This window comes from Myotis myotis, unplaced genomic scaffold, assembly GCF_014108235.1.
Source record: "Myotis myotis isolate mMyoMyo1 unplaced genomic scaffold, mMyoMyo1.p scaffold_m19_p_20, whole genome shotgun sequence".
Classification (NCBI taxonomy): Eukaryota; Metazoa; Chordata; class Mammalia; order Chiroptera; family Vespertilionidae; genus Myotis; species Myotis myotis.
Window position 1 is genome coordinate 10,924,779 of NW_023416325.1, and position 16,748 is coordinate 10,941,526.

General features: G+C 41.7%; 1 protein-coding gene across 7 annotated transcripts in view; it reads left to right on the top strand.

The window, feature by feature from the left end:
* Positions 1 to 16,748, top strand: part of CDON (cell adhesion associated, oncogene regulated) — a 74,842-nt gene that overhangs the window by 19,610 nt on the left and 38,484 nt on the right. For 6 of the 7 annotated variants that reach the window (XR_004974865.1, XR_004974866.1, XM_036353909.1 and 3 more), the window contains 3 exons: positions 12,690 to 12,825; positions 14,338 to 14,610; positions 16,285 to 16,431. Coding sequence is in view for 5 of the 7 variants with exons in the window: in XM_036353909.1 (XP_036209802.1) it covers positions 12,750 to 12,825; positions 14,338 to 14,610; positions 16,285 to 16,431 (496 nt within the window). In the remaining 2 variants the exon portion in view is untranslated. Of the gene's footprint in view, positions 1 to 2,847; positions 3,072 to 12,689; positions 12,826 to 14,337; positions 14,611 to 16,284; positions 16,432 to 16,748 lie in introns of all 7 variants that reach the window. The other variant, XM_036353908.1, reaches the window with a different exon arrangement.

A 16,748-nucleotide genomic window follows, 5' to 3' on the forward strand; every position in this document is an offset into this window, starting at 1 on the left:
AAGATGGAAGAAGCTAGGAAACTCGTATCGCCATGTTTCAGGTCTCTAGGGACCTTGTAATTCAGCAGGTATCATAACAGTTGTGACGGGTCCACTGCTCAACCAGCATTGACTCAAGTTTATTAGAAATTTCTAATTCTTCTCATTTTGCTTTTTCCTAAATATTTGGGTGTATTAGAATATACTTCATGGAAATGAGTTTCTCCTTGAGGTTTTTTTTCCTTGTTATTAAAACCAAACCCCTTTCGTAACTGCCCGGGGAAAATGTGCTTCACTTGGTGAGCTCTAAACAAAGCACTGGGCTTACTAACAGCTGTATTAATTTTACAACCTGACACTCACCGGGAGCTCTGTTCACGTGTCTTCATATTCCTTCTTCTCATTCTTTTTTTTTTTTTTTTTAAATATATTTTATTGATTTTTTACAGAGAGGAAGGGAGAGGAATAGAGAGCCAGAAACATCGATGAGAGAGAAGCATCGATCAGCTGCCTTCTGCACGTCCCCACTGGGGATGTCCCTACTGGGGATGTGCCCGCAACCAAGGTACATGCCCTTGACCGGAATCGAACCCGGGACCCTTGAGTCCGCAGGCCGACGCTCCATCCACTGAGCCAAACCGGTTCTGGCGTTCTTCTCATTCTTCATCAGAGAAGTTTAGCCAAGTGTCTGCCTGGCTCTTTAGCTGTCTGTTCAGGTTTCACTAGTTCTTAGCAAACTTAAAAATGTTGCTTTTAGCATTTGTTTTGTGGTTACCATAACTCTTGTTTTTCCCCAGGAAACCAACTCCAATGACAAACTGGAAAATCTGCTGAGCGCTGGATTTGTGGCAAGTGTTGCCTCTGTGATGCTTGCAAAGCAATCCCCTTGCAACTTGCTGCATTTTGTCTTTTTGATAATTGCTCCCAAAGCACTTTGTAGAATTTCCCCGGTTGTGTGCAGCTGTGCTTGTAAATATTTGTAAGGCCCCTGTACGACTCACTGTGGATTCCAGAATTATCTTATCTCCACAGTTCTTGGTTTCCTGTGCTCTGGAAGCAGGAGGAAATATCTCCTTGAAAGAGAGTGGAACAGGAACACTTGACTTTTTGTGTGAAACATACAAATACTGTGACTGGCCCTAACTCCACGCTCGCCCAGACCTCCTCTTTGGTGTGTAATTGGGACCACATTGACTCCTATTGCAGCCAGCAGCCCTTCCCTGCTGCCTTTTTCTGCTCGTGACCTTTGATCTCAGCGACCTTTCCTGGGGTTAGTCCTAGGCCCTTCATTGTGTTGGGGCTGAAGTGGCTCATGTGGAGTTGATTATTTCTCTGCTCATTTGGCCTTTTTGGTGCCATAACTCCCAGTCACTTCCATTTTCCTCTCTACATTTGAGGCTCCGCAGTGAAGGGAAGCGCTTTGCCGGCAGCAGGACCGGTTTGTATGCTTGACTGACCCGATTGAGACTCCAGGAGTGGGGGAGGGTTGTGAAGCCTGTAGGTGTCAACGTTCTTTAAGTTGATCTGAATGATTGCACCGTCATTAAGTGCTATAACGTGGGTACTGCGGAGAGCTGCATTTCATCCCGAGGGCTCTGAATTCTGGAAGAAGAGAGCTCCGCAGGTTACTGACCTGGGCCTGGGGGGCTGGTGTCCTGCAGCTCGACTTCTGTCTGTACCTCCTACCCCTCTGAGCTGTCAGTTGCACATGGCTGCTTGAAGGGGTTCTTCAGTTGCCGAAAGAACTGGGAAGAACCCCAAGATGAATACGCTAACTTTGGATGGTGTATTTGTTGGAACTAGATTTATGGTAGCACTTTCTTTGCCTCTCCTTTCACCCTCCTCCTGCCCCTGCCCATTCTGGTAAAATCCCTGAAGGATGGATGCCAGCTGCTCCTCTCATTTTTCAGGACCCCATGTGGACAGCATGAAGACTGTCACTGATCAAAGGCTCCGTGATCGCGAAGGAGTCGGCAGTTGAGGAATGTGTCTGATTGCCCTAAACTGCAGTTGAAAGATAGATGTGTGTGAAACGCAGGGACATTCTGAAACTCATTTAAAACAAATCTGTTCGATTCCATCCCTGGAATATCAATTTCGGTCTTTTCTTTTTGTGTTTAAACTTTGCTTTTTATATTTTAGTGGTATTGATAATGTGAATGATTTTGAATGAGGAATTGCTACCCCTTCAAATGTGGTGTTTTTAGGGTTCAGCCTGAGGCCCCTTCTCAATAGCGAGTCAGTTCTTTTTTTAAAAAATTTGGTTTTATTGCTTAAAATATTACAAAGAGTAGTGCATATGTCTCCCCCCCCCTCTTTTATCTTCCCCCGGCCTCCCCTACCCCCCAGTGTCTTGTGTCCATTGGTTATGCTTATATGCATGCATATAAGTCCTTTGGTTGATCTCTTATGACCCCCCCCCCCCCCCCCGCCCCAACCCTTCCCGGCCTTCCTGCTGTAGTTTGACAGTCTGTTCGAGTCAGTTCTGCTGTTGCCTCCCAAGCCTCTCTTAAGCAATCCGGCCTTCTTGCTGCTTGCCTACTAGACGTCTTTCTTCGAGTTCCACTTATGTCCACCCCAGCTCATTAGCTCCACACCTTAGGATACCCTCCCTCCATCCCTTGCCACCCTCAAAACAGCAACAGCAGTGCTGGCCAGTTTGCTTACTGGTTAGAGTGCTGGCCCACGGGCAGAAGGGTCGAGGGTTCGATTCCTGGTCAAGGATATGTACCTCAATTGCAGGTTCTATCCCCGCCCCCATTGGGGCACATGCGGGGAGGCAACCAATCCATGTCTCTCTCACTGTGATGATTCTTTCTCTCTTCCCTCCTCCCTCTCCTTCACTCTCTCTAAAATCAATGGAAAAAGGATCCTCGGGTGAGGATTAAAAAATAAACCAAACAACTACAACAAAAAACCAGCAACAGCAAACCACGGAAAGCCCTGCTGCTCCTCATGCATTTCCTGTCGTCGGAAACGTCACTTCCTCGCTTGTACAAGTCACAGATCTGGACAGCAGCCTTCCCTCCTTTATTTATGGCAGAGGCACTGGGGAAACAGAGAAGTGGGCAAATAATGGATTCCAAAGATGTGTAAGAGATTATATTCTGTCCCAGTCCAACTCATTCACTATCCAAGTTCTGTCAGTTCTACCTCTTAAACATCTTTAAATATATCCATGTCTTAAAAAGTAATTTTTAAGTTTTTAAATGGATCCCCTGATACTTCTCTAGCACAGGTCCCCATCCTCTTTCCCCACAGCCTTTGAACCTCTCTTCCCCTCTTCGGCCACTCTTCACCTTGCAGCGTAAACGATTGTGGAAAGCCACAAGTCCAGTCTTGTCCCTTGCCTGCCTACAAGCCGTCAATAATCCCCTGAGGATAAAAACCAAACCGTAACCTAATTTATAATGTTTTTTTTATACTCAAGCTTTCACTCACCTCTGTGACCTTAACTCTCACTACTTCCTATCCTCCTGTTCTTACTCTACTTTCCAGCCCACATTTCCTTGCTTCTACCTCTAATTCTGCACACACTCGATTCCTTCTGCTTGGAATGCTCCCCTCCCCTTGCTTTTCATCCCCTCTACCCTGCCCTGACCTTATCCATTGATTCACCTCGCTGCTGTGTCCTCTGAGAAGTCTTCAGCCCTTTCAGCCGAGGTTAAATGACCCTTCTGTTTTTCCTACAGCACCTGTACTTGCTTTATTCTGCTGCTCACCTATCCCTCCCTCAGGTAACTACTTTAATTCCTGAACACCTTTATTTCCTAAAAGCATTGCCTCTTAGCAAAAACCATTTCCTTTGATTTTGATGGAAAAAGTCATGATGTGGTCCGTTCCAACCCAAGAACGTGAAGCAGTTTCCCAGATAGAAAAAGAAATCAACTAAGCAATAAAACCAATTTTGTATCGGTGGTAAACAGTATTTTGAAAGTAAATAAATACAGCTTGTTCTAAATACATTGCAGTGAATTTATTGTGCTCAGGAAGGAGAAAGAAGACTTGGGGGTGATGACTGGTGAAGGAGGGCTGGTGAGGAAGTCCTTCCCAGGGGGCAGAAAGGCAGGAAATCTTCCTGACTTGCAGACGGGAAGTCCTTTTAAGGCACATAGTTTTCGTGCATTCACATGCTCCTAAAAACAAAGTTACAGCCCAGCCGGTGTGGCTCAGTGGTTGAGCATTGGCCCATGAACCAGGAGGTCACCAGTCTGATTCCAGTCAGGGCACATGCCTGGGGGAGACAGCGGATCGATGTTTTTTTCTCATCAATGTTTCTATCTGTCCCTCTCCCTTCCTCTCTTTCTAAAAAATCAATAAAAACATATTAAAAACAAACAAACAAACAAACAAAAACACACAAAGTTACAGTACAGAAAAATACCTTTATGACAAAATAAAGGCTGAACATTGGGAGTGCTTCCCAGCTGGTGGAGATGTTCACACGCACGTCACATGGGACATGAGAGAACATGCTCACTGTGCCCCTCACTTGGCATCTGTACAGGAAGCACCATGTTCTGGGCCCATCCACACACAGCAGGCCACTCCAATCCTGTGGTTTCTGACCAAATACCACAGTGTCATGTAAACTGGTGGGTGTATCTTTGCCCAAAGGAGCCATACAAACGACTGATCCTCAGGGAGGCAGAGGTCCCGTCTGATTTGTTCATGGCCGAGTTCCCAGCACAGCACAGTGCCTGACACATAGTAGGCCCGTACCAAGTGCAGTGTGTGGAATAAAAGGTGAATTCATCTGCTTTGAACTCTTTTAATACTTTTCACCCTCTCATTGCACGTGTGGCACTTTTCTTTATTCCAAAGTTATGTTCACACCCTCTTTTCTCAATTAAGTCTGCGGTAGCCTCGAGTTCAGGCATTGTGACTTTTTCATCTTATCTCTGGACCCCTCACAGGCTCTCGGCCAAAGTTGATTACCTATGTATGGAATTAATTGATTGAGTGAATATTTCCTGGGAAAATTAGGGTTCTTGGAGAAGCCTGCAGGAAATACTAGCTTCCTCGCTAAATTGTTCAAATACTCAGAATGAAGAAAACGTCGACAGGAGATGTAAAGTTGGATGTGATTAAGATCAAGGTTGTTCAGTGGGTTAAGAAATGTATGGCATGTTTGACTTCCCTAATTGAACTTGTGCTGAATTAATCAGTACTTAATAAAAAAATTTAAGTAGACATGTTTTATTTTTTTCTTTTGTAGTTGGTACAGAAAATTCATATTTTCTCAACAGCTAAGAAGTAGCCTGGTTTGAAATACGGTCTGAAAATAAGGATCAGTTCTTTTAAAGAAGGAAATTACTGTTTTATACAGAATGGGATGCCTTTATAAAAGGAAACTAACTTAAAGTCTCTATTTTGAAGAACAATCCCAATCCCAAATCCAAGTTATTGTTCACAAGTTAATCATAGTTGTTCCAAAGCCTGAAAGAAAACTAGGAAAGTTTGATATAGGAGTAGAGGGAGGGGAAAATTCAGAGACAGCTTTGATTGTCCTTAGGAAAGCCAAGGCACTGCTTCAAAAACAAAGGAATCAAATCTAGAAATTCAGGAAAGAGTTTTCCCAGAGGATTATTCTGGCAGCGTGTTGAAGGGTTATAAAAGCATTAAGTTCACCGCTGAACAATAAGTTAAGTAAATGTTAGGGAAGTGTTTCCTTTCTTATTACCTTTAGCTTCCCTTTGCCAACAGAAATGCCTCAGAGCCTGGGATGGCATAAGAGTATAGTTTGTTGTAGAAGACAAATTGCCTTCTATGTGGGTGTGAGGGGGAGACTTACAGGCCCATAATTTAGGAAATGCCCGCTATTCTCAAGAAACTTCAGGCCAGGACTCAAGGAGCAGTGCTTGGGGCATGTGAAGGTGGGGAGCTCTCCAGAAATGTTTTCCAGCATGCAGAGAGAGTTGTCCCCTGATCTGTAGGTTTAATGGGCACTACACTTAGCTGTTTCATTTTGTTTTGATTTTTTGGTTCCCTACTCTCTTTTCTGGAGAGACTGGACTACCATATACTTTCTTCTCAGACGCTTACATCAGCTCCTCAGAACTGCAGTGAGCCCTGGCCAGTGTGGCTCAGGTGGTTGAGCATCATCAGTGCACTGCGAGATTCCCCTTCAGGGCACATGCCTGGCTTTTGGGCATGACTCCCAGTAGGGGGCATGCAGGAAGCAGCCAGTGGATGGTTCTCTCTCATCGATGTTTCTCTCTCTCCCTCTCCTGTCCTCTCTCTCTTTCTAAAACCAATAAAAACATAAAAAAAAGAATTGCAGTGAAATAATAGAATTATGTTGGCTATTAACTTCCTCTGCAGATATGAAGGAGGCAGCAGAACTTCCCCATGGTCATGTTCATTTCCTTTGAAACCAGTGAATTGGATAAGTCTTAACAGTTCTGTTTTCACATGGGGAATTGATCGGGTCTTTGCCGAAGTGCAACAGCAAGGCAAGACTGAATGCTAGCAAATATTGCCAAAAGTGTCAGCAGTTTTTGCATACAAATTTTTTTTTTTAGAGAAATACATATTATAAATTAAAGTCACACAGTATAACAGTAATCTTCTATCCTACTTTAAAATAAATCTGGGGTAAAAAGCAGAGATTTTTGTTATCCATGATATTTTTTGTAATTGAATGTTCAGATTGACAGGGTTTGATAAATGTGGCACGGACAGTGCTGATTCTTTTTGTATTACTCTTTTACATTTTTAAAAGTTTATTTATTGATTTTAGAGAAGAAGGGACTTGCTGTTCCACCTGTCCAAGCATTCATTGGTTGATTCCTGTATGTGCCCCAATAGGGGATTGAATCCCCAACCTTGGCATATTAGGACAGTGCTCCAACCAGCTGAGCTACCTGGCCAGAGCCTTGCATTACTTTTATGTAAACTTAGAATATTGTTAGATTAGACAGTGAATGTTGCTTTATGACCAATCAAATATTTTAATTAATTGCTCAAATTCATATTTTTTTTTAATATATTTTATTGATTTTTTACAGAGAGGAAGGGAGAGAGATAGAGAGTTAGAAACATCGATGAGAGAGAAACATCGACCAGCTGCCTCCTGCACATCCCCCACTGGGGATATGCCCGCAACCCAGGTACATGCCCCCGATCGGAATTGAACCCGGGACCCTTCAGTCCGCAGGCCGACGCTCTATCCACTGAGCCAAACCGGTCTCGGCTCAAATTCATATTTTATATTCACTCTTTGCTTACCACAGTGTAGGGATCTAAACTATATGCCGGTGAGTGGGAGTCCCTTCACACTGTTGATGGTGGTTGTTGGGGATAGGGTTGTACATTGTTGCTGTCTTTTTATTTTTGGGAAAAAAATTTGACTATATAAAAAAAGTCTTAAAAATGTTTGTGCTTCTTGACCCAGTAATGCCACTTAAAAAAAAAAAGTGGTTAAAGATTTATGGACAAAGATATCCATAGTGACATTATCTGTATTAGCAAAAAAAAAATACAGATATATTAAAAAGTGTAGGCTAACTGTTCAAAAGGGAATAGCTAAGTAAATTAAACTACATTCAATAAAATATAGCTATTACAAATTATGTTTAAGAATAATTTTAATAAGTAAAAATCATTAGGTAAATGAATAAAGCAGGATTTAAAACTTGTATATACGTTATGATCTCAGTTATGTAAATATACACATATGGAAAGGATTAAAAGGAAAAGCAACAAAATGTTGATGTGTTATCTTTGTGTGATGAAAATGTCATGTTTAATTTTTTTGTATATTTATGTAGTCCACATTTTCTATGCTGAATGTGATTTTTTGTCAATGAGTATTTGTAGTAACATGTTAACAACTTTTTGCTTGTAAAAGTAACATATTCATTATAGAATATGTGAAAAAACTAGAATATTTTGTTTGAATATTATGTTATATACCTGGCATTATGTTAACCACATTGGGTGCTTTAAAAAAAATTCTAAGTGGGAAAAACCCTGAAGTCTAAAACAATGAAAGTGTGATTAAATCAGAATTCTATTCTATCTGGTTGATTGAAATCAGAATTCTGTTTTTAATTTGTGCTGAGAATATTGGAATGTTAAATGCACTAGAACAGAGGTCAAACAGCAAGTTATGTGCTAAAGTGGTGAGTGGTGCGGTGGGCTGAGGTGCACTTACCATGGCTGTTTCCTAGTCAGAAAAGAGGACAAGAGAAGGATGGGACAGCTTTTATGCAGGGGGAATTAGGATTGTTGTTTTCCTTGCTAAGGTAAATTTTTATGGGTAAGAAAGGTGACATGCATGTTAAAGCCACAGATCTATGTGAAATGGCAGGGACCTTGCTCAGTTGTGGTAAACTGACCAAACAAATTGTTCATTTAGTAGGGCAGTGCAAGACATATATACTTATGTATAAATTATAAATATATAAAACGTAAATATGTACATTTTATGTAGTTATATATTACATATAAGTGATATATATATAAACTTGCTAGTCAAATAGCATTTATACTAATATCGAATTTCCTTTTTTGACAAAGAATACTTTTAAAAATGACATATCATTGAGCAATTTTCCAGTAGTGCAATAGAACTCAGGGCCTTCCTCTCATTATCATAATTCTTTAACAAACTGAGCAAGGTTGCCATTCATAAACATAAACCAAGTTAATAAATATTTGGTAAGTGATTGTTATGGTCATAAGTTCTTTCCAACTTCCAAAATCAACACATAGTGTGTTGCAGTTCTGGTCAAGATGACGGATGGGTAAACGTGGTACTTGGAATCTATCCCAACCACATCAAAATTATAGAACAATCATCATTGAGAACCACCTGAAATCTAGCTGAACAGAAACCCTGCAACTAAAGATATAAAGAAGAGGCCACATCAAAACTAGTTGGAGGGGCAGGGACGTGAACGGGCTGGTCCCAAACCCACGTGTGGTGGTTAAAAATGGGAAGGGAGCCAAAACCGGTTTGGCTCAGTGGATAGAGCGTCGGCCTGCGGACTGAAGGGTCCCAGGTTCGATTCCGGTCAAGGGCATGTACCTGGGTTGCGGGCATATCCCCAGTAGGAGATGTGCAGGAGGCAGCTGATCGATGTTTCTCTCTCATCGATGTTTCTAACTCTCTATCTCTCTCCCTTCCTCTCTGTAAAAAATCAATAAAATATAAAAAAAAAAAAAATGGGAAGGGATATACTGACTGTGGTGGTCCTCCTGAGGGCAGTGGTCCCAGCCCCACACCGGGGCCCCCGCCTAGGGTTCCAGTGTTGGGAAGGGAAGTCCCCCTAACTTCTGGCTTTGAAGACCAGCAGAGATTATGGCTGAGTGAGATAGAGGGCTTCTGGGTCCCAAGTGTTCCTCTTAAAGAGCCCATGCGTGGACTTACTCCGACTCACTTGCTCTGAGCTCCAGCGCTAAAATAGCAGCTCGAAAGGTGCATCAGGGACAGATGGGGAAGAACTGAATTATCTGGCTTCTGGTGAGGGCTGAAGGGCTAGCTTCTTCTCCGACAAGTGCTGCCAGAGGCTGTTGTTACTTTGCCGAGCCCTCTCCCCAGAAAGCCGGCAGGCAGGCACCATATCTGAGTCTCTATCAACCTGGCAAACATTTTCCACTCTGCCCTGGTGATTCCTGGAGGCCTGAACCCACCCAACTTTTGGCTTTTCCATACAAACAGCCTGTCTTGGCTCATGGTTTCCTAAAATCTCTCAAAGGTTCAAAAACCCCAGAGAAGCAGTGTCTGGCCTTGGTGAGTTTATACAGTGGAATATGACTCAGCCATAGAAAAGAATGAAATCTTGCCTCTGCAACAACATGGATGTACATAGGTGGTTTATGCTGAGTGAAATAAGACAGAGAAAGACAAAAGCCAGATGATTTTTACTTATATGTGGAATCTATGCAACAAAATAAACCAACAAGCAGAACAGAAACAGATTCAGAGATACAGAGAACGTTTTGACAGTTGCCAGATGGCAGAGGGCTGGGGGAATAGGTGAAAAGGTGACGGGATTAAGAAGTACAAATTGATAGTTACAGCATAGTCCTGGGGATGGAAAAGTACAGCATAGAGAATATAATCAATAATGTTGTGATAGCTATGTATGGTGTCAGATGGGTACTAGATTTATCAGGGTGATCACCTAGTAAGTTATATAGTATCTAGTTACTATGTTGTAGACCTGAAACGAATACACATCAACTGTTATTGAAAAATTAAAAAAAATAATTAAAAACAGCATGTTATGAGTAACCTAATAGAAAGATAGAGTCAATAAAGGGTATTCCTGTGTGCTAATATTTAGGCAGCAATAATGAGCTGTGAAATTTTAAAGGACAGCTGTAGAACTCAGTAGATCATGGGCTGGGGTTAAAGTTGACTCAGGAATTTTTTTTACTACTTTTCAATAAATAAATAGTTGAGGAAAGATTTGGCAAAAGGAAGAAAACACTCCTCCTTGTCCTCATTCTCTCAGGAAAGTGGCTCCTGTTAACAAGTTATTTGAATGTTTACTTTGCCTTGACTGCTGAGCAGCAGTGTGTCAGTTCTTACCCTTGAACCAAGTGAGAATTCAAATAAACCAAAAATGTTTTCACACAGATGGCCCCTTCTTCCCATGAGTGGTACCAAAATATCCTCTCCCGTTTGTAAAAAGAGGTCGGCAAGAAAAAATTGGAAAGGCAGCCCATGAACTGATAGTCCTTGATTGGGATAAAGTTGAAATTGCTACTTGTAGATTTTAGAGTATCTGGCATAGAGAAGTAGGCATTTTTAGCTTTGCTGAATTGCTGTACCCTCTGTCTATTAGAGGACCCCCACAAAAACAAACCTTCCCTTGACTGCCATTCATCTCCATCAGTTCTCCCTGTTATTCTGCTGCCCGTTTATCGCAATGCTCTTACGAAGTTTCCTGTGCCTGCTTGCTTCGTTTCCTCCCTTCCCATTCTGTTGTGAACCCACCATCAGTCTTTAGTTCCTTCTTTATTGAAACCACTCTTGTCAGTATCACCAGTATTTCCATGAAGCCTTTCTGGTGGTATCCCACTTACTCTACTTCTCAGAGTAATTGAGAGAGTTAATGACTCTTCTAGAAATAATTATTTTCCCCATTTTTTCCCCTGAATATAATATTCTCCTCGATTTCTCCCAGGTTCACTGATGACTTCTCTTCAATCCCCATTGCTCCTTTCTTTCCCCTTGTCAGTCTAAGCGGTTGGAATGTCCCAAAGCTCCTACCTCGTCACCTCTTCTCCCATTTTCCTTTGAGAGCTCATGCAGTGCCATGGGTTTTACAGGTCTAACATCTACATTTCCAGCTCTGACTCTCTCCACAGCTCCAGACTCCTACGTGTGATTGTCGATTGACGGTAGTACTGAGATGCCTAATGGGCTACAACAGCACTGTTGACCGTACCCCTCTTTGTCATCTCCCTCTCTCCGGTCTTCTCCATTTCAGTAAACAGAGAGCTATTATTTATTCTGTTAAACCACAACTAAGTTATTCTTGGCACATCTCTTTATCTCACACTCTATATCCAGGCCTTCAGCAAATTCTGTTGGTTCTGTCTTTAGGATATGTTCTGAATCCACGTACTTTTCACCACCTCCACAGCTGACTCACTGTTCTACCCACCATGTTCTCCCCTCTCTCCTGAGTGATTACGTTACTGTACTTGGTCGCCCTCTTCCATGTCTGCCCACTTCAGCCTCGTCCCTACCAGCCAGTGATCTTTCTAAAGTTTAAATGAGAGCTCATCATTCCCCTTCTCTAAGTCCTCTAAGGGCTTGCCGTCACATTGGGAATAAATCCCCAAATCATTTTAAAATTCATCTTTTAATTACAGTTGACATGTCATATTATATTTTAGGTATACAGCATAGTGATTAGACACATACACCTACAAACTGATTACCCTATTAAGTCTAGTACCCTTCTGACAGCATATAGTTATTTACACTATATTTATTACTGTATTTTCCTATAATATATGTAATGTATATTGCTGTTCATTACATCCTCAGAACTTTTTAGAACGAGCAGTTTATTCTTCTTACTCCCTTTCTCCTTTTGCACTCAATTCCAAAATCCGTCCCTTGGCTTTCAAAGCTGGATGGGATCTAGACCAGCTTCACTCTGTGCTCTTCACCTGGCTCATCCACTCTCACCATAGTGGTCTTTGGATGTTCTGTACATTTGCTAAGTAAACTGCGTCCCCAAGGCCTGCACTTGGTGTTCAATTTGAACAATCCATGAGCCCGAGTCCCCATGTGAAAGAAGGGAAGAAAACCACTGGTTCCAATCTCATAGGGTGGTTGTGAAGATGAAGTTAATGTAGCAAAAAGCACTGAAATGGTGTCTGACACATACTAAGCACTATATCAATGTTTGCTATTATTTTGTTGGTTGTTATTTCTGCTTTTAAGGACAGTAGAGGAGGCATGCATTTTGATTGTGTTGAGTTGTAGATGTGTGTGAGACATAAAACAAACTCACTACAGGCGGTGAGTGTGTTCATTTGGAATGATGGATTCTGCATAATAAGAGGTATTCCCAATACTTTGGAAGAATGAGCAAACCTTCTAACTGTAATCTAGAACCCAGGGATTAGCTTGTCAGTTGTGAAGATATGAATCATGCTCACAACTCTATTGATGACTCAGATCAATGAGGCCAACTGTTTTTGTGGTTTAGATTTTCTTTTCTTTGAATGTGTTTCAGTGAGCCAAGGCCTGGATTTTGCTCTGGAAACCTGTCCTGCCGCGTCCATAATCTGGCGCTATGCATCCGGATCCTGGACCCTTACAGACACTGCTGTATGTCACTCTTTCCTTTCTGTGCTCCTCTGTGAGTTCAGGTAAGAATAGAAGAACCGTAGTGTTTTAACCGAAGCGTCTCCTCTTCTTAATCTTAAAACAACAACCTTGACTTCAGTATTTTGCTGGTGGTGATGGATTCTAAAGACATTTATAAAATTTGACCAAATTTTAAAACTTTGATTAACTTCGCAATTTAAGAATCTTTTAGTAGTGCTTCTTGGGCATTAGCAGGCCTTCCCATCATTGTCCTTGTAATTTATGCCTTTTATTGCCTTAAAAATAAATATTTTGCAATTGTGCCTTTTTCAGTAAAAAGATATGTTTCAAATTTCTGAATTTGGAAATTATAACAGGAATAAAATGCTGACTACATACCACCAAAAAGAAATTTTAGTATCAGCATGTAATAGTATTCAGTTTGGAGTAAGAGAATTTGGTTAAAAACCCAGCTCTCATGACCTTGTCTAATTTGTTACCTAACTCTGTGTGCTACTGAAAAGCTTAAATGTGTTTGGTGTTAAGTGTGTATAGTAAGCCTAAGCCTAACAATGGCCCATAGGCATTTCTTTTTACTTTAGATTTGTGTAAAGATGTATTATGATATACATTGATGTTTACTCCTTAAATAATATTTCTTTTCCTCTGTTAAATACACTGTACAACTATATTAGATTTAGTAAGGGAAAATTGAATTAATGATTTTATTACATTTTTTTTTTTTTTGCTAAACAACAACCTCAGATTTAGTAGAGAGGCACTTAATCTTCATTTCTGATAAAATATCCTGTAAAAACAGATTCAATAATATATTGGTGTGGTTTTTTTTTTTTTAAGTATTTTATTCTGCCAGAGTAATAGCATTCCTGCCCTCTGCCCTCTTTTGGGGCGGGGGAGGGGGGGTAGAAGAGAGAGCTCTGTTTTGATACTTAAGTGTGTGAACACCCTCTCTCCCCCCCAATTTCTGGGAGAATAGACATAACAAGTGAAACTATTCCAAAACCAAATAAAAATAGTAAGGTTGATGCCCTATTGAGACTTCTACCCAAAAAAAAAAAAAAAAAGGATAGACTTTGTAGTCCATTGTGGTTTCCTAACTTTCTACTTGCGCTTCCTTAAAAGTTGAACATTATTTTATATTGAAGGGAAGTGGTAGAGCAGTACTGTAGCCTTAGTTATAAAATAACTTGCTCTTAAAAGTCTAACCCTGCTGGTCACATGGTAGAGATTTCTTTTTAGTTTGAAAGTCATCGCCATTTTTTCAGACAATCAACTTTCATTTCTTAAAAGCTACTTCCTTAAATGAGCAACTTGCCATTTCTCATTTATAGCTTAAGGATTCTTATCTATTGTACCCTGATTGTTAAGTTGTAGGTTAACATGTTGCCTTTACTTCTTCCAAAAATGGGCTGTTAAGACTTCCTAAAACGTTTACAAGCATTAAGAACCATAACATATATAGATAAAGCAAGGTGGACTGAGAGGAAATGTCTTTAATGTACTTTCTTTCTCATTCTCCCCTTCCTTTGCACACGGGGAATGTTCCTTTGTAGACCTGGCACCTTATTTTATTTCTGAGCCACTGTCTGCTGTCCAGAAACCTGGTGGACCTGTAGTTCTACATTGCTCTGCTAAACCTGTGACCGCTCATATCACGTGGTTGCATAATGGAAAAAGATTGGACAGAAACTTGGAGCAGATCAAGATTCATCAGGGCACTTTGACTATTCTTTCTCTCAACCCCTCCCTTTCGGGTTACTACCAATGCATTGCCAACAATAGCGTCGGTGCAGTTGTGAGTGGCCCTGCAGCAGTATCCATTGCAGGTGAGTTTGATTTTGTCCCTGTTTTACATGGGTTTTCCTGAAATTACTGTCAGTGGTTGCACTTTGGAGTTGTGGGAAGAGCATGGGTTTTGGAGGAGGACACACATGAGTTCTCCTCCCTGCCTTGACGCTTGCTGTGTTTAACGTGGGGGAAATGCATTTGAACCTGTGAGCCTAGCCTAGTTGTCTTCATCTGTAACAAGGGTATGGAGGTGGATTTGTACACAGATAGGACAGTTTTCTAAAGTGAATTCGGAATTTCTTGATATTTAAAAGTCCTTAATATGAGCAACAACAAAAGACCTATTGTCTACTTTGATACTCAGTTATTTTATGCAGTTCTTTATCTTTCTTTCACATCTAATTGTTTTATTTTTGCCTGATCACTGAGTGATTTTAATTTATTTAATTGAAACCAGGCTAAAGAAACAGGAAAATAATAACTGACTGTAAAGAAAGGAATGTTGAGTGTTGAACTTAGGGAAAATCTGGACTTCGCAGTTTTCTTAGTAAGTTTGAGCCATCTGCCTTTCAAACGGCGATGGCTTCCAGCAAGGGAAACCGTCTCTGCAAGGGCACCCCTATTTACAGAGCAAATGTGGATTCCCCAGGAGTAGTGAGTTTGTCATAACTGAGAAGAGCAAATGTTTGTGTAGAGCTGTGACCCGTGGATCGCCCCAGGACGCACAACTGAGAGCAGGCGAGTGGCAGGCTGCCGACTGCGCTCAGCACTGGAGGTAACAGGCTTCCCTGCAGGCTGCGTCAGTGGTAGCTTACACGGAGAGGGCCTGAGACCCAGCCGGCATGTGCAGATAATCCACATGACACCAGCGTTGTTTTTCCACGTCCTAGGTTCCTCATAAACCATTTCATTGAGTATGAGTAGCTGCAAACAGAATAGTGATGCATAGGGAGTCAGTTTTGTTTTCTTTTTAATATATTTTTATTGATTTCAGAGAGAAAGGGAAAGGGAGAGAGAGAGAAAAAACAAAACACATCAGTGATGAGAGAGAATCACTGATGGGCTGCCTCCTGCACGCCCCCTACTGGGGATCGAGCCCGCAACCCGGGTATGTGTCCTGACCAGGGATTGATGCTCAATCAGTGAGCTATGCTGGCTGGGCAGGGGGAAGTCAGTTTTTGATGAGGGACTGGATTGAGAAGGGTCTATCTCAGCCGTGGGCAAACTACGGCCTGCGGGCCGGATCCGGCCCGTTTGAAATGAATAAAACAAACAAACAAAAAAAGACCGTACCCTTTTATGTAATGATGTTTACTTTGAATTTATATTAGTTCACACAAACACTCCATCCATGCTTTTGTTCCGGCCCTCCGGTCCAGTTTAAGAACCCATTGTGGCCCTTGAGTCAAAAAGTTTGCTCACCCCTGGTCTATCTTGACAAAATGGGAACAGTTATGCTTTATAATTCTCCCTGATGTTTTAAGAGCGGTTTGCTTTTCTCGATATCTTCAGGAAAGGGTGCCATGGCTTAGTTCCCGCCTCAACCATGCACCTCTGCCCCAACTGCTCTGTGGGGTAAAAAGAGCTTGCTACCCTGTGACCTGGGGTTCGCTGCCACCATCAGCCATGCTGCAGATGCTGTTTTTAGTTTTTAAGTTTCCTTTGGGATGGAGAGTTCACATTTATTTATTCTGTGTATTTATTTATTTTAGTTCTTGGTGATTTTGACTCATCCACAAAGCATGTAATTACAGCAGAAGAAAAAAGTGCTGGTCTCATTGGCTGCAAGGTACCAGATAGCAACCCCAAAGCCGAGGTGCGCTATAAAATCCGCGGGAAGTGGCTGAGGCACTCTACAGGTGAGAGTTTTCATGAAAAGCCAGTGGCACCCAGAGGTCAAATGTTCATTAAAGAACCTGCTATTAAGCTCTGCGTGCTGGGGATCGTGGGTACAAAAACTGCATTGCATACGTGTTCTCAGAAGTCAAGGGAGGAGACTAGAAGAAATGGTTACTTGACAGAAATGATTACAGTCTGCACTCCCTGTGCTCACCCTCTCCACTCCTTCAGGTCTCTGCCCAGACAGACCTTCCTCTGAGAAGACCGCCCTCTGGGCCCTTTCTCAAGTTGTATGCCCTGCTGCTCTGTCCTCTCTATTCAGCTTCATTTCCCCCAG